The 22,554-nt window shown below is 37.5% G+C and overlaps 1 protein-coding gene across 8 annotated transcripts in view; it reads left to right on the top strand.

The window, feature by feature from the left end:
- Positions 1–22,554, top strand: part of DDC (dopa decarboxylase) — a 74,444-nt gene that overhangs the window by 31,103 nt on the left and 20,787 nt on the right. For 7 of the 8 annotated variants that reach the window (XM_017738774.1, XM_017738771.1, XM_017738770.1 and 4 more), the window contains 5 exons: positions 3,495–3,629; positions 7,417–7,560; positions 13,981–14,047; positions 16,178–16,272; positions 18,090–18,157. In XM_017738774.1, the coding sequence (XP_017594263.1) occupies positions 3,495–3,629; positions 7,417–7,560; positions 13,981–14,047; positions 16,178–16,272; positions 18,090–18,157 (509 nt within the window). Of the gene's footprint in view, positions 1–3,494; positions 3,630–7,416; positions 7,561–13,980; positions 14,048–16,177; positions 16,273–18,089; positions 18,158–19,653; positions 22,547–22,554 lie in introns of those variants that run through there. The other variant, XM_017738776.1, reaches the window with a different exon arrangement.

Here is a 22,554-nt window from a genome sequence, read left to right as displayed (position 1 = left end):
GGAAATGTTTCCCCTCCAGGCTGACAGTGCTGGATTGCCCATAATTTTCATCAGAAACCAGTCAGTTTCAGAATCGAAAGTGGGCTCTGTGTTCCTGCTTACGATGCAGTCATTTGGGCTGCAGATCCTCTTGTCTTGCTCTTGAAACAATAATGATCCAAGCCAGAGAGCGTGAGGCAAAGACAACGTGAGTGCGTGAAAGTGCCAATCATTCTGTTTGTAAATGCCAAGTAATTATTGTGCTATTGGATAAAACTGAGCCTGTGAAAAATTGTCTCTTAATTACATTTGAAAGTCTATGTCAATATGAAGCACTTTGTTGTTGTGTGCAAGATGACACTTCAAAATGGCAAAAGATGAAAGAAAATTTCAGTTCAGAGCGCTGGTGGACATGAACATCAGCTCTTGCTGATATTTCTTCCGCCTCTTGAGCCTGCTTGCCATGGCAACCTTTGTTTGACTGTGGTAAAAGCAGAGGTATCATCATCCTTCACTTAATGCAGAATACAGCATTCAAGAGGAGAAAAAACAGCTTTCAAAAATAAGTGAGAAAGCAACTTTCTTCCTGAAGTTTGTATCCTGCTGTTCATTCTAGATAAATTGCTGGAAAGTGTACCTGCTTTGAATTTTAAAGAGTTTTCTTGCTCTGCAAAGAAAAAGTATTTTAGGGGTGAGACAAAAATATCTTTGGCCTGGCAAAGAACACTGCTGGTTTATCTTACTTGTCAGTTAGCCAAGTAGTTCAAGAACCAAGGCGTTTTTTTTCCTCAAAAATTTTTAGCAGAAGGCTTTGGTGCCAAGTGTATAGAAGAGCGTTGCAAACCAGGATCTGCAAGCAGTGTAAAAAGCTTCAGTGTAAAAAAGGTGACTCAGTATAAAAAAAGTCATTTACGGAAACTGAGGCAAGGGGAAAATGCCTGGGTCTATCGTGAGACATCCAAAAACATTTCCGTTTTGGATTCAGGTGCCTTTAGGCTGCATCCCAGCTGTATATCAGGAGGCAAAATTCAGCTGGGCAACAGGCCCTTTTCTTTTCATCCTTGTTTCTGTAAAAGGAAATTCATACAAGAACTGTTGTGTACATTGACTATGCACCAACATAGATGAAGACCCAGGATATCTTGTGGCACTCCTCAGAAAGACAAGGCTATTCTTCAGCCAAAGTCATTTGCCCACCCAGCCAGACTATCACCAGAATAGTGAGGCCTAAATTTCCAGATCCCAAATTAATGCCTTAATCTTTGAAATTTCTTACAGTCATTTTCTTCTATATATTAATGCCCATTTTTGTAACATGCGTATTCCATACATGTCCTGGAAATACACTAACAGTGTAAATAGTTATTTTATTTCAGCTATTTTGACTTTTTAGACAGAAAAAGTAGGATGATTTCTCCATGTTCTGATATTCTTATGAGAGCTCTGTCCAGCTACAGACCATATACAGAATAACATTAAAGGAGGAGATTGCCAAATTATGTTTTCTGTTATTAATAAACCGAATTTCCTTCACCCCTTGCCTCCACATGGAAGTTCTACCTTACTTGACCAAAAGGAGTATTTGTATCCTTATTCCATACTGTATCTGTAATATTTCCCTCAGTTGCCATAATACTGTATGCAGCAACAGCAGCTATAAAAAATGCAAAAAAGTACACAAAACTGTCTCCAGTTTGTCTTTTTGCCCTGGGGTCTACATTCCTCAAATCTCACACCACCAGAAAGGTAGATAAAATATATTTATCATTGCCAATACATTCAGTGAATGTTTGGGGACTGTCCTTTTCCCTGTTTACTCCATTGATGAGGCTGTTGAATTTCAGCTGGATTGCACTCATTCACTGTTGAGATGTTGACATGTGTAGAAGGCAGCTTGGTCTCATACGAATAGTTCAGCTAACTTCAGTATAGGAGAAAGTCTGAATTCACTGGGATCATTCTCACATATGAAATCTGTCAGATCAGGCCCACCTTCAGGGAAATAAAAATATTTCCCAAATACTGAAAAATTTGTTGTCATTCATAAATATACGCTGGTCTTCAACAGAGGGAAGAGAGAATTAGTTTGTTCACACTGGGGATATTTCTGAGACATAGATATTAATATAAGTGACTATTCATCGCACTGTTATGAGTCACATGATGTTTGATCAACTTTGAAAGTACCTAAAAACTTCATCTCGCATAGAGACACCCCAATACACTGAAATTTATAAGCATGTATTTACAAACTGCTACTTACAGTTTAAAAGAGCAGTTTAGGGCATGTTTCAGGTGCATGTTCTAGATGGAAACCGTATAAAGAATTTCTGGGAAGTTGTATTCTGTGAAATTTACTGATAAATTGATACAAAAATTTCTCCTTTCTGTTGTCACAGAGGATCCAAGACACATTTTAAACTGATGTTTTGTGAGTCAAAGTGCAATTTAGAAATAATGTGTGACCGTTCCTTTCATCTTTGTTGGTGATGAAGAAAACATACATAACTAATACTTTGAACTGCAGTTAACTATATTGAATCATAGCAGTTTTGGTTTTTCAGTGGTTTTTTTCCCTTTTAGCCACAATAATTTACTTGCCCAGGGTAATTCTAATATGAAAGAAGGCATATAATTAGGCATGTTGCTTGATAGAAGTGAGAGTTGGAATTCAGGTTCTGATGGAAGTTAAATGTGCAGAAATCAACAGTTACTCTGACATTGTTATGAGTTAACATCAGATTAGTGCCTGGTTTGAGAGTCTTTTCACATACATTTGAGTTTATTGATGCCTTTTCCTAGTCTTAAAATCAAGAGTCAAACATGGTTAGAGGGGAAATAATGATTTTACCTTGGTATTTATTTTAAGGATCCTTAGGTGCACTATGTCCAGGTCGAATGCACTGAAATGCACACCACAATACCCACCCCAAAAGATCGGATATAACCTTATAGGTTTTACTAATTAGCATATCTATCAAAGATTCCCCAGTGGGAGGCTCGAGTGAGCCCCCCTCCCCTAGGAGCCTTCCCCTGGATGGTTCTATCTTAGTTTACAGAATGTGTGCTGGAGAGGACCTTGGGGTCTGGGGCACACTGATCCCTAGCTACAAAGCTTCTAAAATGTTTGGTCTCCTAGCTGAACAAACAAGAATGTAGGCAAAAAGCACTAGGTATACAGAAGTTGTAAAACGGTACAACAGGGGTGTAAAAGAAAAGGCAACAAATCATCATGGCATCACTGTGAGTCCAGCTTTCTAGCACTGATTGCAAGGCTGTTGCCTAAACTGAACAAGCACAGAGATTAAAGAGAACAGGCAAAGGCATCAAGGAGGAGACCAAGATTAAACAGAGATTCCTCCCTTGCTGTCAGACATATTTTTAAAAAAACTTGAGATTGCACAGTTTCTCATCTGCAGTTTCTGTTAAGAACTTCACAATTCATGCAGAATAAATGCTGCTTTTCTTCTTCTGCAATGTTTTGATTTTGAATCTTCCCTCAATTTGTCCCACAGGGGAGTGCAAGCGAGGCCACCCTGATTGCACTGCTTGCTGCAAGAACAAAGACTATCAGACGGGTGCAGTCAGAACAGCCTGAGCTAACAGAAGCAGAGATCATGGGCAGGCTGGTGGCTTATGCTTCTGATCAGGTGAGTACCTCTCATTAACATGGAAACACAGTGTCTATACTTAATAATTACAGCCATCTGAATAGGCAGGTGAATTTGGTATTAACTCTGGATTGGTGACTATTTGATTTTGGTTGTTTAAATCTTACTGTACATCATAAGTGTGTTCCACAGTGGTCCATATTGGGATCAGTGTTGTTTATTATCTTCATTAATGACATAGACGAAGGGACTGAGTGCACCCTCAGTAAATTTGGAGATGACACTGAACTGAGTGGTGCAGTTTACACACCTGAGAATGGGATGCCATAGAGGGACCTGGACAAACTTGAAAATTGGGCCCGTGGGAATCCCATGAGCTTTAATAAGACAAAGTGCAAGGTGCTGCACCTGGATCTGGGCAACCCCCAGTACCAACATAGGCTGGGGGATGAACAAATCAGAGCAGCCCTGCCCAGAAGGACTTGGGGTTGCTGGGGGATGAGAGGCTGGACATGACCCAGCACTGTGCACTCACAGCCCAGAAAGCCAAACGTGTCCTGGGCTGCATCCAAAGCAGCGTGGGCAGCAGGGTGAGGGAGGGGATTCTGCCCCTCTGCTCTGCTCTGGTGAGACCCCACCTGCAGTGCTGCATCCAGCTCTGGGGTCCCAGCACAGGGAGGACATGGACCTGTTGGAGTGAGTCCAGAGGAGGGACATCAGGATGATCAGAGGATTAAGCACTTCTTCTATGAAGAAAGTCTGAGAGAATTAGGATTGTTCAGCCTGGAGAAGAGAAGGTTTTGGGCTGACCTAAAGCAGCGACCAAATTGTGACCTAAAGCAGCCTACAAGAAAGACATGGACTTTTTACAAGAGCATGTAGTGACAGGACAAGGGGGAATGATTTAAAACTGCTAGTAGGGTGAACATATTAAAGAAATTCTTTACTCTAAGAGTGGTGAGGCTCTGGAACAGATTGCCTACAGAAGTTGTAGATGTCCCACCCCTGGAGGTTTGCAAGACCAGGACGGATGAAGCTCTGCACAACCTTGTCTAGTGAAAGGTGTCCCTGCCCGTGACAGTGGGATTTGTACTAGCTGATCTGTAAGGTCCCTTCCAATCCAACCCAGGCCATTCTATGATTCTGTGATAAGTGAACTGGAATTTCATGTGTGCTATCATAATATAAAGGTCAAATATCCAGATGTCAGTGTTAAATATCTTTATGAAGAGCTTGCTTGAAGTAAGTAAAGATATAATTAAATAAGGTAATGATTTCAGTTATTTTAGTAAGTCTAGGCCATCTTTTGTTACATCCAGTCTTCTACGTCCATCTGTGCACACAGCATTTTCCTCCTACAAGCTCATGTGCAAACAAACACACATACATCCTCCCCCTATATGCATGCATGGGTAAAGATGCATGTACACAGAAAAACCTAATGTGTGAATATAAAGAAAATTGGTCACAGTACTTGAAGAAACCAAAATATTGGTTTTTTTTAAAAAAGGAAAACCTTTAAGATATCCATCTGTCAATCCAACTAAAAAAATCTTACAAGGAAACAGAAAACGTAATCCTTGATTTCTGACTGTGAGTGGTATTTAACAGACTGAGTTACACTAAATTCTCAGCAGGCCATGACTATGAGGGGCTTTTAATGTTAATGAAAACAAATTCTGCTCATGTGAGTTCTGCTGCTGCTACATTTCTGACACAGTAATCCTACTGAAGGGCCATCCAAAGTTGTTTCTCTTAATATCTGTGACATTTTCTTACCTACATGTCAATGAGACAGAAAATAACCCCTCTCTTAGTACTTAATGTTTATTTTGAACTAATATCTGATATGCAGGGTAAAATGGCCAGGTTTCAGCCTTACTTTGATTTACTGCAAAGTGTACGTTAGAAAGTGTGGTAGAAGAAGTTAGCACTATACTTGCTCTTTGCTGGTGGGAAGAGGGACTACACTTGCATGGTGAGAAGATTCAGGACAGGAAACTATGACAAAACATGACTGCTTTCAAGAGGCACAAAGGATATTTAGCCTTTTTTTTTTTGCTTGGGACCCTAAGGTCAATATTGCACAGACCACCAGTCCCAGAGCTCTGACCGACCCAGTGATGCACAAAACCTTTTACTTGCTTTGACTTTTTTGTCCCATATAAGAGACTGACCTGAAATGAGGACTGACAGGCCTTCCTGCCTACTGAAGGTCAGAGGATCTTATGTTTACAGAAGGATTTGCCTTAAGATACTGCTGACCTTTCCAAGCAGATTGTTGCCGAGCTCACTGTTCCTTCTGCGTTAAGAACAGACCTGGGTGACTCACAGGCAATAATCCACAAAAGAAAGTTAAACGTAAGCCATTCTGTGGGAGGGAAAACCATTCACTGATACAGCCCAGCAATGCAAGAATGCGTTTGGAAAGGAATCTTGCTACAGTTTTTGAGTCTTGATGAAGCTATTTAGGGGTTCTGACTGGCTAACAACCTCAGTGTATTATTATAGTTTGCTTATTTGCAATTGTAGTATAAATAAGTTCTAAAATACATTTTTCCATTGTACACTTGAATGAAGTATGGTACCGCTATGCAACACACCTTGTTTTCCGCTTAAAAAGTTATATTTCAAGTCTAGGCTTCCAAATTTTCTCAAGTTGGTGCCTAATTAGTTACCAAAGCACTTTAACAAGAGGCACTGCTGAGATAAAAATTAGTGGTACATCTGTCTTTAAAACACGTCATTCCAGGGATACGTGAAGTTGGAAGGCAAAAACTTGATCTAATCTACTTGAAAAAAATTCTGGATTGTTATTTTTGTGATTGTATGCTAAATTAAAATAGAATTAATAAGCAGTCTTATAGGCACTGCCAAGAATCAACAAGGAGATTGTGAATGAGAATAGTCATGATATGAAAAGGTGAGGAATTTTCCTCCTTCAAATTAATGACGATTAATGAAATTGTAGAAGGTAGAAGGTAAAATAGCTTTTATGTTTGTTTGTTTAAATCATGCTTTAAAGGAGAGTATTTTGAGGCTAAATGTATCTTTCATTGTCAATGGAGTTTTTATTCGTGTTATTATTCTATTGTACTTCACAAATGTATAAGAATTTCTTAGTGATATCTTGTTTTTATTTACTGAGATGTGCTTTATTTTCTAAAACAGTATTATTTCAGGGGAATTCAAATGAAGGGGGGTGTAAATGAAATAACATATTGGGAATGATTCTTACTTGCCTAAAAAAGTGAATGAATGATCGAACCACAATTTAGTCAGTATGTAATCTGAAAAAAATGGACATGTAAGAAAATATCTGTCTGTACCATACTGTGACATATATAATTTTAGAGTTCAGCAAAACTGTACACCATAAAAATATGCTAGCAAGCACCCGAATCATTATCAGACAAGATGATTGTCTGCACGTCTTTTGATTGATTTAGAGTCAAATCCTGAAGCTCTGCATCAATCTTACCATGTAAATTAAAGCTCTCTCTGAGGTTAATGGAACTCTTGTCTGAATGGTGTCATGGCAATGGTCTCAAGGATATGTCAGGGTTGCTATTAGTTTATTTATTAGTGTGTATTTATGTATATACATGTATTTATGTATATTATATGTATATTTATGTATATGTATGTGTCCATCTACATATATGAAAGGTGGAGAAGTATGTATCTGTTACATATCATCAACAGTCCAAGGATCTCAAGTATGCCTTTACTTGAAAGGACTTAATTGTTTTCTTTGTAAATTCAGATGAACGTCTTACATTCCAGTAAAAGGTGTTGGTCTTAAAACTTGCCCATTTCCTTCTAGGCTCATTCATCTGTGGAAAGGGCTGCACTGATTGGCGCTGTGAAGATTAAAAATGTTCCTTCAGATGACACATTTAGTGTTTGTGGTTCAGCCCTGAAGAAAGTTCTGGATGAAGACAAAGCTGCTGGTCTTATACCATTCTTTGTGAGTACTGGATTTTAATTAATCAGTGGATTTAATGCTTCTGTTAAGACGCTTTTGACATGAATAGATGATCTCATCCCTAACAGAGGCACTGATAGGCAGCTGAGTTAGAATACTAGGAGAGGTTCCATGAGTGTTCTTCACATGCCTTTCTGTGCAGGAGGAGAAACTAATTGGAGCAGCTGGTTGCAATTCTCAGTAAAATTATGTTTGGGGTCAATTTTGTAGTTGTATGTAGTCCTGCAGTGTTATAATCTCCTAACCCCTGAATTCTGAACTGTTTGCCTTTATTTTTCAGGTTCCAACTTACTTACAAATAAAACAAGTTTAAAGGCAATAAATTAAATGATGCTATCTCAAGCTCAAGTGTCTTCAAGAAACAATAGTTTCCCTTTGATACTACTTTAGCAAAGAAATGAACCTCCATAATATACCCCAAATATCATCGAGATCAGACATTGTCAGTCAGGTACTTGTATGTAACTAATCTCTAACAAGTGAGCTATAGGGAATGCAGCTGTGGAAACTTTAGGTGTCACCATTTCTTGTTATCTCTCCACTTCCTTTTCCAGAGATGCCTGCTTCCACAGCAGGACAGCAAAGGCAAATATAGTTATGTCTCAGTAGCTTAAGATCAAAATCCCCCAATTTTTGACGTAGAGCATTGTTAGATTAGATAAAATTCTAAAATTTGGTTCTACCATGATAAGCACCTGATCAAAAAGAACATTTGCTTATTCATCAGATCTACTCCTCCTGCCAGTTCAGAACACCATGTTTATTACTTCAAGTTAAAACAAGATTTTGCCATTTGGTTTTTTCCCATGAAGTAGGTAACTTCTATTGTGGTTTTGTACATCATCAGTAAAATTCTTTTTTCACTTCCAAGCATTATGCTCTACTAAACTTGATACAGACCATGGGGTGTATAGATCTATTAATGGGTATAATATATGCTACAAAGAATATGTTTTTACTGGCCTCCACTGAACAAAAACTGAAGAGAAAATCCCCCACACAACTAATTTAGAAACTGAGAATTTCAGAAATGGGATTTTTTAAGAGACTGAAAAATAAGTCACTTTTTTACCCACAAAAGTCATGTCTGACAATGGTTGTTTCTTTTCTTTAGTCTTCTAACATTTTGAAAAGGGATAATATGACTTAAATTTTCTATGAACTGTTTTCAGAAGAATTAGAAGATTAAGCTTGCTTATAGTCATGGATAAGTGCCAAATGGGCCAAAGAAGCTTAAATTTCACCAAGCTCTTTTGAAAATATAATCTTTTTACTCTTCTTGTTATTAACCTTTAGAGAATGTTTTTATGTAGTATGAGGATTACTAGAGTGAGAAGTGGTTTTCAAATGTGCAGAATGCTGCTAATTTCTAGGCTGCCTAGAAGCAGCAAGTCCTTAGAATGACCAAGCACATCCTGTCAATTGCTTTACAATATAACAAGATTCTGACTGAGAAATAAAACATCTCTAGGGATTCCAAAAAGAACTTTTTTCTGTGGGATGCACCTATTGAGGTGAAGAACATGCCACAAGGTGTGTTTTATTTCTCTGTGTTATGATCCCAGCTCATAATACCTTGCACAAGATCCTGTTTGTGTATCTCACTGTTAATTGTAAATAATTACAAGTACAGTACGATATCACATCTTCATGCAGTAACTATAAAGTTAATGTGTTTTTTCCTCAGCTTTTGTCCATTAGCAAAAAAAATACAACTTGCCCCTCATAGATATTCATGCCTTATTAATTCTTCTATGCATAGCAAGAGGAAATAAAAAATTCTAATTTATTAATTCAGTGACACCTTTACAAAAGGTGATTTACTGCTGTTTTTCTTCCTCTGTTTGTTTAGCTGTGCAAAACCGGCTTTCAAAGACAGTAGAGGCTCTGCCTGAGTTAATACAGCCTGTATCAAGTCTTCCATTTATTTGTATACATAAAACATGTCCGCTTAGATTAAACTCGATCTCATTATCGGTATGGTTGGCCTCTTAACTCAAACGGTGTGTTAATTCTCTGTCATGCTGAGCAGCAGTCCATGCACTGTATTAGTGCTCCCTTTTCTTGCAGATTTCAAAAGCCTTTCCATTTCTTTTGTTCTTGAGTAATTTGGTGCTGTTGTATTTTGTTTTGGCGACAAAGATATGCACATTGCCAAGGAAACACCTTACAGCCACTTGATTCCTTGTCTCCCCGTATTCACTGATCCTTCGCTAAAGGGAGTGATTCAACATCAAAGCAACAAGTTTGATGGAAGAAATTCTGCCTGAAGAGACTTGTGACAGCAGAGACATCATTCCTAATGAAGATGTCTTGTTTGCATCCAAGCTGTTACGGTCTCCCTTAGCAACAAGAAAAAGTTTTGTAAGGGATTAAAAAGAAAATACAAGTAAGTTGCAATGCCTTATAGGCATGTTTCTCCTCTTACACTTAATGAATAACTGAAGAATCATTATACTGAACTTGATAGCAGTGCTTTCCCTGTAGAGGTGAGTGGAGAATCAGGGTCAGGTTTGCTTGATGTGAAACAGGTTCTGTCATTACAGCAATCTGTTAATTAAAGGTTTGCTTTTCACATACATAGGATTTGGCAGTCAGCCTTTTTTGGGGAGAGGCATTGTCTTTAAAAGGAATCTTTGCATTCCTACTCACCGTAAATATCTTGTAGCACTATTAATGTGTCTATCATTTTGTTCAGTAAAAGCTGTTGCCACACGGGTACCCAGATCTCTACTTTTATTTTCTTTCTTTTATTTCTAAGTTCAGACTTTTTAAAATTTGTCTCTTTCAAAATACTTCTGCAGAAACTGAAACAGAGATATTTTCATATGCTAAAGCAAGCAGACTGTGCAAACAAAGCGCTTAACCACGTCAGGTGTTGAGGCACTAAAGTTGCCATAATTTGCTGAGGAGCCATTTCCCAGCATGGATGATGTGCAGCCCTTCAGCTGGCCCTGAGTTCAGGGGGAGCTTTAAAGCACGTGCTGAAGTCATGTCCATTTCATTAATTGTAAACACACACTGGTGGTTGAGCCCATGTGTAAATGCCTCTCTCAGTTGTGCCCTATGCTCCCAGCTTGAGACAGGCCTCTGTGCTGGCTGAAGGTTAGCTGGGATGCTCAGAAGTGAAGACCACTAAGTTAAGCACTTCTAAACTCATATAGAGTGCCCACTGCATTCAAGCTTAGTTTACCTGAATGTGTGTAAGTGGCCTGTGAGCTTTGTGCTGTCTTTCATAAGTCAGCACTGATAGATTGCAGCTGGCATATGCAAGGTACAATATACTTCAACGACCTCAACCACATAAAGCTGCTACAACACAATTGCCTGCTGCCCAGCATGAAATCTCTCTGGTTCTAGATGAAATGACTCTTCTGAATGATGATCTGCAGGATATTAAGAAGCAGGCTGTTTGTATCCAGACTCACTCAGGAAACAATAAATCAGAATCAGACTGACAGAGGAGCCATCTTTTTAGTAGAAGTTAACACTTAGATCCTGACCACAGATTTCCATTTGGAAGAAGCATTCTTGAGACATGTACAGATGTCTGGGGTGATGTTTCTTAACCCCTGGTTTGTGAATGACTGCTGTTCTGTAAAATACTGAATGGTGGTTTAGAGAACTGTTGCAGTTTTCTTCAGGCCCCAGACATTCTCATGAGTGCAAGCTAGCAAGAACTGAATAGGAGAAAATAAAAACAGTAAGTGACCATTGAAAGTTCTGCCTCATTTTAGTTATTTGCAAATGAAAAGCTTTGTGGTGGAACCATGCAAAATGTGTCCACATCTTTTTCAAAAGCTGTAGGAGGTCTTCCCGTTGAAAAGATTAAGAGTAATTGCTCTCAGGAATCATAAAGATTCATGCATGTTTCCTGACATAGGTCTCCATTTCAGGAAAGTAATACATGAGTTGACTGAGGCAAGCATTTTAGCTGCTTTATATTCACAACCAAGGGCTGAGTCAAATTTGAAGTGCACAACCTGAAAAGGAAAAGGCCTGCAGGCTATACTGAGCCATCAGTCCCATTTCTGTGATGCAGCCTGTCCCCTGCCCTTTGCGCAAATGTGATTTTTCTGGTGTTACACAGGCTACAAATTGAGTTAGGTTGATTCTGTAGTACTGAGGTGGGGTAATGAGAGTCCTGACAAGAGCAGACACTGTCACTTTAAGTGGTTTCTGAGAATTAAAGCAAGTAGCTTTGAGGCTTAGACACCTGCAGAGAGGAAAACAAAATTATTTTAGAAATTGAGGTATACTTTACAGAATAAGACACTATTTAAACAAGTAAGCATATGTTTTAACTCATATAATCTCTCACTGAAAAAACATACTCCTCATCCTGATTAGAAGAAGAATACCTAAACTGCAGTACAACACTAATAGCAAAAATGTGTAACTTTTTGTGGTGAAATTTCCATTGTTATTTTAATTGGTGGACTAACCAAGACAATTTCACTCTAATCATGTCAGAAAATTAATACCATATTACCATAAAATATATGTGTAAAAGCAGAGTTAAGTCTATAGTGCACTCTTTTTATTTATTTCCCAATCCAATGGGTTATATCTTTATGCATATGGAAAAACTGTCATTTTCATCATGGTACCCTCCATTTCTTGTGATCCAATGTATAGATCTGTAGTTCAGCCAAAGATGAAATGCAGGTTTCTTCTGGAACATTCTAGGCAGACAACAATGTGATAAATATATTTTCACTCCATACATATGTGCCTTCTTAGGAAAAATAGGGACCAAATTTATTTCTATTAAAAAAAATCCTGCAATCTTTTCAAAGCAGCCTCTCTCAGAGGGTGTTGAGTCTTCCAGAGAAGTCATAAACGTACCTCAAGGCACTTCAATTTTTCTGTTTTTCTCATGTGTTTCAGGAATATAGGAGGGCCCAGTATAGAAAAAGATTAGATTATCTTGAGGGAAAAATATGTTATCTCACAATTTTACTAACTGTATACATACAATATGCTTCTCATTTTCAGAACTGTATTTGTTTCAAACTCTGGTTCTTAGTAGCTTAATATAGAAGAAATACTGAATTGTCCCTTTATTATTTTAATAATGACTTTTTTCAAGTTTTGCTGTGACAGAACGTTTGTTTCTTGAAAAGTCTGGTGGATGGACAAGTATTTATGTTTTCCTTTCTCTTCTTATTGGTCTCACTATGAATTTGCTAAGGGACGTGGGCAGACATACACACAGGAAAATGTGGCTAGTTCCAGGTATATAGGGTAAAACTGTAGGAGCAAAATATGTTGCATTGATGGTGTACTTGGCAGAAAAGGTAATCAGAAATACTAAACTAAAAAAGGCAAAATTCTGGGCTTGGCATTTTATAATCATCTCCTAGCTGTACTATAGTTTAAGTGTGACCTTGGATAAATTATCTAATTCTTTTGTACTTTAATACTCTGACTAAAACACAGCATACTTTGTCTATTTAAACTGTAAAGTGTCTTTTATTATGTAAAAATCTAGTACAAGACAAAAACCAGACTCAGCCTTTATTAGTGCTTTCAAAAATAAGACAGGGTGTTTAAAACATAAGTGTAGCAATGAAAAATAAAATAATGTTTATATGCCCTTGGTAGTTGGTTTTTTTTGGTAAAAATTCTACCTGTGTATTGCAAATAAATTTCAATAGCTCGTTTTCACCTAGTTATATTCTCTTTCTACTGTGAAACTTCAGCATTTATTTTGCCTCTTCTTTTGGGCCACTGGTCACACAGAAGAATACATTAAATGAGACATTAACAGAACGAAGGAAGAACTGTTCCAGTGTTTTAGGAGGAATCTGGGAGAAGAAGTTTCTCTGGGAAAAAGTCTTGCAAGCCAAATAGTGAACATATGCTACTAGTGAACAGGTTCCAGGTTGCAGATCTCTTGAGCATAAATTTGTTACAAATCTCTGTTGCAGAGCTGTGGCTCTTATCAAGACAGCAACATTTGTCTATCTATTCTGTCAACAATAATTCCAGCACCTTTGAGTTGCTCAAGTTCAGAACTTGCTTATATACCCTGAACTGCGAATCGTTCTGATGGGATTTGCATGTGTTAGGGTAGTATTGAGCCACACGATAAGCATGTGGGACATATAGAAACTATATAAAAAATAGCATTGGCACAATACTGTACTATATTATAGTACTTATCACTCAATTTTATATTAAAATTTGATTTTATGCATCTACTTCAATGGACTGTTACAGGCGCTTTGGAAAAAACCCACCCACAGTCAAAAATTCCACCAAGGGCAGGTAATGACTAACATCAGTTTTTTGCCCTATAATCTCTTCTTTTTGTTTATTGCTGCTTTTGCAGACAGCTTTTCTCATTTGGTAATTTTCTATGCTGTAACACTTTTTTTTTGTTTTTTGGCTCTACAGTTCTGTGCAACACTTGGAACCACCCCTTGCTGCTCCTTTGACAAATTGTTAGAACTGGGTCCTATTTGTAAGTCTTCACTGCTTCTTTCTAAAATTGCAGATACCAGTGTAAGCCATGCTGAGTCATTTCCAGGACATTATGCAGAGTCTGTGTCCAAATCCAATAAAGCAACTTATAGATGAGACCTTCAGTTATAGTTTTATTTCTAATATTAGGTCAAGCAGCAAATGCGCATTCTCAAACTGTTAAGAGTTAGGAGACATTGCCTCAAGGGTTTCTTTTCTGGGGGGGTATGTTTTGGAACACTGTCAGTTAAGCATTACTGTAAGTGCCTCAGTTTGTAACATTTTTCTTCTAGCCCTTCTACCTGCAAGTGCATCTAGAGCAATGCTGGAAACTGGGGAAAAGTCGAACTCTTAATTCTGCTCTGCACCAAGTGTTTTGTTTCTGCGTGGTTCTAACAACTATAAAAAGTAGGGAAATATGCACGAAAAATCCCCATGTATTCTTAATCCTTACTCTCCCCTCCCCAATTTCCTTCCTCTTTCAAGAAAATAGGACAAATGCCAGGGTGTTTAATACAGTGGTTGAGTCATGGACTCTTCCTAAGTGTTTCTGAGTTATGGTTTGTTGTGTCAAGCTTTGATCTGCAGCAGGGCTTGGTCAAAAGCACACGTTTGCTGGCTGATGTAAATGCTACCAAAGTGCACCATATCTCTTCAAGTGTTCATTTAGAACAGGAAAACCATAGATGTAAGCACCTGGAAGCAGCTTCATAGAAACACAGCTTGATTTGATGTCCTGTTAATTTACTCCGGTGAGGTTAAAAACTTTGGAGCTTATGTGGTGGTCACTTTTACACAGCTCTGTGAGGTCTCCTGCCCTTCAGCACAAGCCTCAGAGACTCAGTTTTACCCAATCTTTCTTTTTAAACAGGTTCCTAGTAGTCTGCTTAGCAGCTACAGATTCTTTTGCTGTTTGGGTTATTCCTATAGACCTGACCTAATAAAACAGTGACACCAATAAGTTTAGGCATAGCAAGTAATCGTTTTTCACCTCAGTCATCCCCTGCTTGTGCAGCAGAGCCCAGCAGAACCATGGCAGTGAAGTCAGAAGTCTCATGCTAGCTTTTCTGCTTAATTTTCTCCTTAGCATACATGAGCAGTAGTCCTGTGATATAAAGGCAGTGTCTCAAAACTAGTATATACAGAAAAATAGATAATCAGTTAAACTTTTAACATGTGTTCAAATAAACCTAAGTTGTGGATGCTGTGAATAGTATTTTATTAGCTTTTCCCAGAAATTCATGCAAAACCAAAATTTTGTTCACAAGAAGGCAAATTTCAGCATGATCTTGGTGCTCAACTGCAGATCTCAATGGATATACCTCTCTATGTGGAAATAACCATCAGAATTATTTGGTGACCAGTTTACAGATGTTATGTGGGCTTCAGCCATCAACTGGTAGACCAGAATTGTTACTGAGTGCATTAAAGCAGTGATCTCTAGTAGACTGAATACTAAATTACAGAGTATATGTGAGCTGTTCATATGCCAAAATATTTCTGTAGAAACCATTCAGTGATTAATCAAAAGTAGCACTTTCTTAGCATGTCAGTGCTTGCTTTTGCATAAATGTCTCTGTCCTTGAAATAAATAGTTTGCTGCACATAATTCAAAAGCATGTGCATGCACATTTATCAATATGTAAAAAACACTGTTTAGAAACATGTTTGTGATTCATGAGTTAGAAGTGGGGAGCACAGCTAATATTCTAGCTCCTTCTGCTAAAGTAGTTTTATTACCATAGATACGATAGCTAAATCTCTAGATACGTTTTTTTTAAAGTGTATTTTATAATGGTTCTTAAATCAAAACCACAAAATAATTTATGTTGCTTAATTTTAGTAAGAGAAACCTAGAGATGATGATCCTTTTGGGTCCTTTCCAACGTAGGATATTCTATGGTTCTGTAACTTTGTTCCATTAGAAGTGGGAAGGAAAAAGAATACGTTATATATACATTTTTATATATTAATGAAAACCCAGATGGTGGAAACATTTAATCTCTTAATTTAATTTTAAATTGGGAAAATAATAACATCAAAGAGAAATCTCTCAGGCACTTGGTTTCATGCAAATTAATTGGGCTTTTTAATCTGCTGTTTAATTTATTTCCTTCAATTATTTTTTTAGGTAATAAGGAAAATATATGGATGCATATTGATGCAGCCTATGCGGGGAGTGCTTTCATCTGCCCTGAATTCAGGCATCTTTTAAATGGAGTGGAGGTGAATGAGTGTTTTTTCTCTAGCAGCCTGCTGAAACCTTGCTCTTTCATAGAATTTGTGGGTTTCTTATGCACCCAAGATTAATGGCTCTTCCAGAATCTCCGAGTAAGCTGCACCTCGGTTTGCACTACAAATCCCTGTGTATTCTGTTACTTAAATTTTTACTGGTTTATACTGGGAGTATGCAAGCACCTCTCTATAAGAAGTTTGTCATTCAGAATAGCAAGTAGTACTGAATCAACAAATAGAAAAGAGGAACTTTTTCCCAAACGTCGCTAAAGACATATTTGTGACATCCTAATTCTACATTACACAAAGAAAGAGGAAAAAAATAATAATTTTGACAAATTAATGAGCTCATTATGTCTGTTCTTTTTCTTACATCCTGAAAATCATATAGTATAGAGCCAGTAGCTGTATCTCAAACAGACAGGGTTTAATAACCAGGAGACCTAAATGAAATATTCCCCCAACAGCACTGCTGTTCCTTTTCCGCCGCCTTGTTGAGCTACTTGGCATTCAGTTGCTTAGATAAGAATACTTCAATTTCCTGCTGCTCCCCTCAGACAGTCAGATAAGTCCTTGTCTTCCATGTCAGTGGAGAAAATATTACTGTTTGGTAAAGCCAGAAGTTTAAACACAGCACTGATAGGCAGTGACTAATGAAGAAGAGGAGGGAAAACCCCCTCACAAATAAAACATTTCTTTCTGTCTCTTTCTTATCAGCAAATGAAGCTTGTTGTAATTTCCTGTGGGGGAATATTTTTAAAATTATTGTTATTGGTTCCTGAAGGAAATGAAACAGCATCCCTTGTCTGGGCCAGCATTTGTCATAAGAGTAAATATTTAACAACCATGAATAGGTTTCCTACCTTGCATAGTACAGGGTGATAGCTAGATGGATGTATAGATAGATAGATAGACAGATAATATTCTCTTATTAGAGCAATTATTAATTGTTTACAGGTGACAGGGAAGGCTATGAGAAGCAAATGAGAACAGAAAAGTGCTATATGGAATAGTCAGACCTTGATGCTGCCAGGTCCCCATCCCAGGCTTTTTAAGGCTGGTGACTTCTGCCTTTGTTAAAACAGAAAACATGGATGAAGCCTTTCCCACATGGTGTCCATCTTACCCACCCGGGTTTCTTCTGATGCCCCACCTAAACATATGCCAAGTAAAGTAGGCCAGGCACATGGTGTATAAATATGTATTGAGAGTGCTTACTCTTTGGTCATTTTTCTTTTGATTTAAATGAAACAATAATTTCTACTGAAAGAAAATACTCTGTCAGAAAAAAAAAAAAAAGAAAAAAAAATTCCTAGTCAGTTGTAATTTTTTTAAGGAATATGATGTGCAGATTCGGAATTACATATATAATTTATTGCTATATATCTGAATTTTGCATGTATTATTTTAATATTCTTGGAAATAGAAAGCTTAGGGAATTGTTATTGGAAAATGTGATATGAACCCCAGTGAATGTTTCTGAGTATGCAGATTTATTTATTTATTTTAGTTCACAATAAGATATATACTTTTCCATATATACGTATCTAGAAAGTGTAATTGTAAACAAGTGCTCGTAATGTTGATAATACCACTAGCCTAACTGCATACCTAACGTGAATTCCACTCCCAAAATAAATGAAGATTGAACTACAGCAGTTTCTAAATAAGGTGACATCAGTATGAACATTTTAAAGACCCAGTTCAGGAACTGATTCATAGTTACACAGACAATTTGACAAAGTTGTATCATTAGCAAGTGGATCCTTTTCTCTTTCATAATTCTGTTTTTATTTATCTATTCTCAGTTTGCAGACTCATTTAACTTCAATCCTCACAAATGGCTCCTAGTGAATTTTGACTGCTCTGCTATGTGGTAAGTATTACAGTAAAGGGAAACATTACAAAAGACAAAACTGGGGTTATATTAGTCTTCCTTTCTAGCAGTAGACATTTAGTTACATTTCTCTATTGAAATGAGGAGAACTGGATAGCTTTAACGCTTATAAATCATTTACAGAATTCAAACTTTCATTTAATCCAAGGTTCAAAACCATGAAACTTAGAAATAGGCCTGAGCTCTGCATTATGTTCCAGAAAGAGAGAGAAGTCCCAAAAAGTCTGCAGATTTATACATAATCCATTTTGGGGCTGTTTAAAATGTAAATAAAAAACCTTACTTTAAAGATATCAGTGCAATGAACAGCATGCTAAACAGGGCTTTTTTTTTTCTTCTCTTGCTTTTCCATAAAATTTCTTTTGGTTTGAGCTTTGATTCTTTTAAAAGCCTTTCTAAAAATGTTTTAAGATTTGGCTGATGAAAAGCAGCTGATTTCAAAAAGGACTATTTATGCAATTTTGTAGTGACTTTCAATTTTCCCAGATGACACCAGAGACAACATTTTGATATTAAAAGATGCCAAAATAGAAACTCACAGACATACTTTCAAACAAAGCAAAGTATCATGGCAGTAATAATAGCATGGGTTTGTTAAGAACATTCCATAGCAGATGATCCTATTTTGTCCCAAACTAAACGCTTACCAGCATCACAACTAATGATACTTATTAGCAAAATAGCTATTCAACAAATGCAGACTATTTATCAAAATAAATGAAAATATTAATTTCAGTTATAATAGAAGGAAATTTGCAAAAGCAAAAAAAAAGAAGACTCCAAAACATCATCCAGAAATAGGTCATCTTATTTAAAAGAAGAATAAATGTAAGACAATGGTCCCTCAGTTGCTTTTGGTTAACCTTCATCCCTTTTAATTTCCCTGGCAAAGTAGACTTTTCAGGTTAGATATTATGGTTTTTACTTTAATATTTCAGCTGGTGCAGTCATTTCAAATCTTCCAATACATTATGTTTTTTTTCTTTTCCTTAGGGTAGATGGCTTACATTTTGACCTTAATTCATCAGTAGTGGCAGCACCCCACAGTGTGCTGTGTCTCTGTGTATAAGGAAGTAGGAAGATGATGAAACAAACTCCTTTGCTAGTTCCTCCCATCTTTTTCTTATCACTCAAAGACACTGTTAAAAACAGAGCCACTTGCAAATAAGACAATACACTATCATTCTCTTTGATGCTTGTAGAACAATTAGGAACCACTGTCTATTCCCTAACAGTTTAGTTTCTCATTAATTCTGCTTTCTCTGAAAACTCTGTGGAACTATGTTAAAGGCATTTTACCTGGTTTTCCAGTAAAACAAGGTATATGCAATCACTCTGTGAGTTCCCATCTCAGATGATTTTAGGTTATTCCTAGTAAAGCTTAGACTTTAGACTTAGGAAAGTATTTGTCTGCATTTTGTTTCTTGTTGGGTTTTTTTTAGATAAACCATTGCATAAAATGCTTGTTTTCATAGGTAGGAAGATTCCAATACAAGGACTCTGAAGAGATCTTGCAACGTCTCCTTACTCAGAGTAAAAGTTTCACAACTAAAGCCACTTGGGCTTTGATTCAGCAAGGCATTTATGTATAGGGGTTATTCACTTAATACAGAATAAATGTACACTTAAACTCTTTGACTTAAAGCCAAGTCCATTGTCCAGCTAATTCTAAGACCCATGTCCAAAATTCACTTGTTTTACCAACTGTTACACTCCCTGAGAAGGTGAAAAGTAACAATAAAGGATGGTAAGAAAAAGTAACTGTGAAGGATACATAGTCCTCTTAGGATCCATGAAAAGTATTAAGCATGATACTATGGTAGTATGGAAAGAGTTCAGCAAACACTGAACACCATTTCAGAATCAAAGTAATCTGAGTTCCACTGATGGGCAGACTTCAAAATAACCCAGACTCCTCAGCACTTTCCCCAGTAAACATTCACATTTCTTTTCGCTGCAAACTGATTAAAATAATCTACCCATTAGATCTGTAATGTAATTATTAAACTACTCAGTGCAATATGTGGCACTGATATCATTTCAGATTTGGAGGCAATTTCATTATAAACCTTTTGTAAAATATTCTCAGACTTCCTGATGTACAGAAAAGAGCAGTCAATTTCCTATAAAAAGGAATTTAATACAGCCAGTCCAAGAAGGGTGTATTTTCTATATTCAAATATTAGAGTCCTTTAGAGACTTTGTCTTGAAACTACAGTCAGTTTTGCCTGACTTGTTTAATTGATACTCTGGAATATTATAAAATAGGAAGAAGTATCTTCATTCAGAGGGAATAAAAATAACAATTTTGCAAAGTCTTGGTATTTTTGATTTTTATTACTCTTTTCAGGGTTTAAGTGTTAACTTTTGATTGGGAAGGGTGTTTCAGTAACTGAAAGAAGGTGCTTACAGGAAATACTTACCTGTAGATCATAGAACACAGAATAGTTTGGGTTGAAAGGGAACTTAAAGGTCATCTACTTCCAACCCCACTGCCATGGGCAGGGACACCTTCTACTCGCCCAAGGTGCTCAAAGCCCCATCCAGCCTGGCCTTGGAAACTGCTTGAAATGAAATTGTATTTCACTTCCTGACTTCAACTGAAAAAATTTGAACGATCCACTTGAACATAAACAGAAGTGAAATTTTCCTGTTGGTTCATAATATGAGGTCACCTTTTTATCTGTCACTAAAAATGCACAAAATAGAGAGGCAGTTAAAAGCTGCAGATGTGCAATTCATCTAAGTCACTCCTCACAGATTTTCATCACTTTATTCACCAGGACTTTTGTTGTGCATTTTGTATTATGAGTACTTAATATGTGAATCTGTGCTACTTAAGCTAGGTCTTGGTCTATTAGCCTTAAAACAATTCTAGTTTACCAGTATCATTTGTGAAGTACATATTCACAGGATCACAGATTCTTTAGGGTTGGGAGGGACTTCTGGAGATCACTAGCCCTATGATTTTCATCTTGAGAGGTAGTCAAGGAACATCTTTCAGGCTGGTGGATGGGTGCCTCAGAGTCCCTTAACAGGGAATTGCCCACTACAGTCACTCAGCATTTCTTTTTACAGTAACCACCATGTCCTCCTGGTGTACATTCTCCTTGTTTGCCTTGCTCACAGACATCAAAAACCTCTAAAGCATCATACCTGATTTTGGTCTGAATGTTGGAGGGTGGAGGTTGGAGCCCTGCTTTTGTCCAAGGTGTCTCAAGCTCAGAGTTATCTACTGTAGGTGTATGGTTCTGGAGCCACACATCTAGCTCTGTTTCAGTCCCTCTACTACCACACGGCCTATTATCTGTGTCTTGTAATGCAGCCACCTGCCACAACAGGTCATCCACACTTTGTGCAGGTCGCAGCCTTTTCTCCAGGAGAAGTATCTGCGCATCCATTGCAAGCTACCAGCTGTACTGATGTCTCCTTCCTTACCAGTTCTGCCTGACTGGCAGCATCAGACTTCTCACGGGCTGCCTCCGTAGACACACTGGGCTTGGCTCTGAGGTGGGTGCCCACCATTATGGCAGAGACCTGGAGCACTCAGCACTCTGGTGGGGACCTCCTGAGCACTTAGGACTTGCCTGAGGTGTGGACCTACTTGCAGAATGCAGCAGCACCCTTCCTGCGTGCCCTGCCTACGGAAACTTCCATGTCTTTTTTGTGTCTTCTAAGCTAGATGTTCCTGCAGAATAGTCATCTGTTCCATTGTTTAATACAGCATCTTACAGGAGAAGAGATTAAGCTCTCACAAAACAGCTAAGCACATTGCTTGTAACTTGGATTAGCTGCATACAGAATGAGCTACTGAAACACGAATATAGCAAAGTAATCAAATATTTCAAATGAACTACAGTAGAGCAACTTAGAATTTGTTAAAAATATTTATCCTAATTAAACCTCTTTTCAGGTAATGTTTTCTTCCTTTTGTCCACAGGACATTTCTAGCAATAGTTAGGTTATTAATTGTTTTTATTTTATCTGAAAATCTGTTACTACTGTCATGTGCATAAGTTTACTTATTTTCAGTTATGTACTTCCCATACCTGAAGGCAAATACTTGGCTGTTACCTTGGTACTTCCCTGACCATTAGGGAGAGGAAGGCTTTTTGTTTGTTTGAATAAGATGTTTTATGACCACAGTCTAAATGTGCATGAGAGTGGGAGTATGTACTGGCCTGTGCATTTATACATACACACTAAAATATTGGAAATTAGATTTTTACTTAGAATTTTACAATTCTATATTAAACCATTAAAACACAGAAAGAAGCTTTGGACTTTTGTCTTTTAGAGTATCCCTGTGCTGATATGATTTTTGCTTACTTTGTAATATATTTATAGGCATAATCTAATGATGTAACAGTCTTTCC

The sequence above is a fragment of the Corvus brachyrhynchos genome, unplaced genomic scaffold, assembly GCF_000691975.1.
Source record: "Corvus brachyrhynchos isolate BGI_N302 unplaced genomic scaffold, ASM69197v1 scaffold23, whole genome shotgun sequence".
In the NCBI taxonomy this organism is placed as follows: domain Eukaryota; kingdom Metazoa; phylum Chordata; class Aves; order Passeriformes; family Corvidae; genus Corvus; species Corvus brachyrhynchos.
The sequence above is the reverse complement of the archived record's forward strand: the minus strand, read 5'-3'. Positions and strand labels throughout refer to the sequence as shown.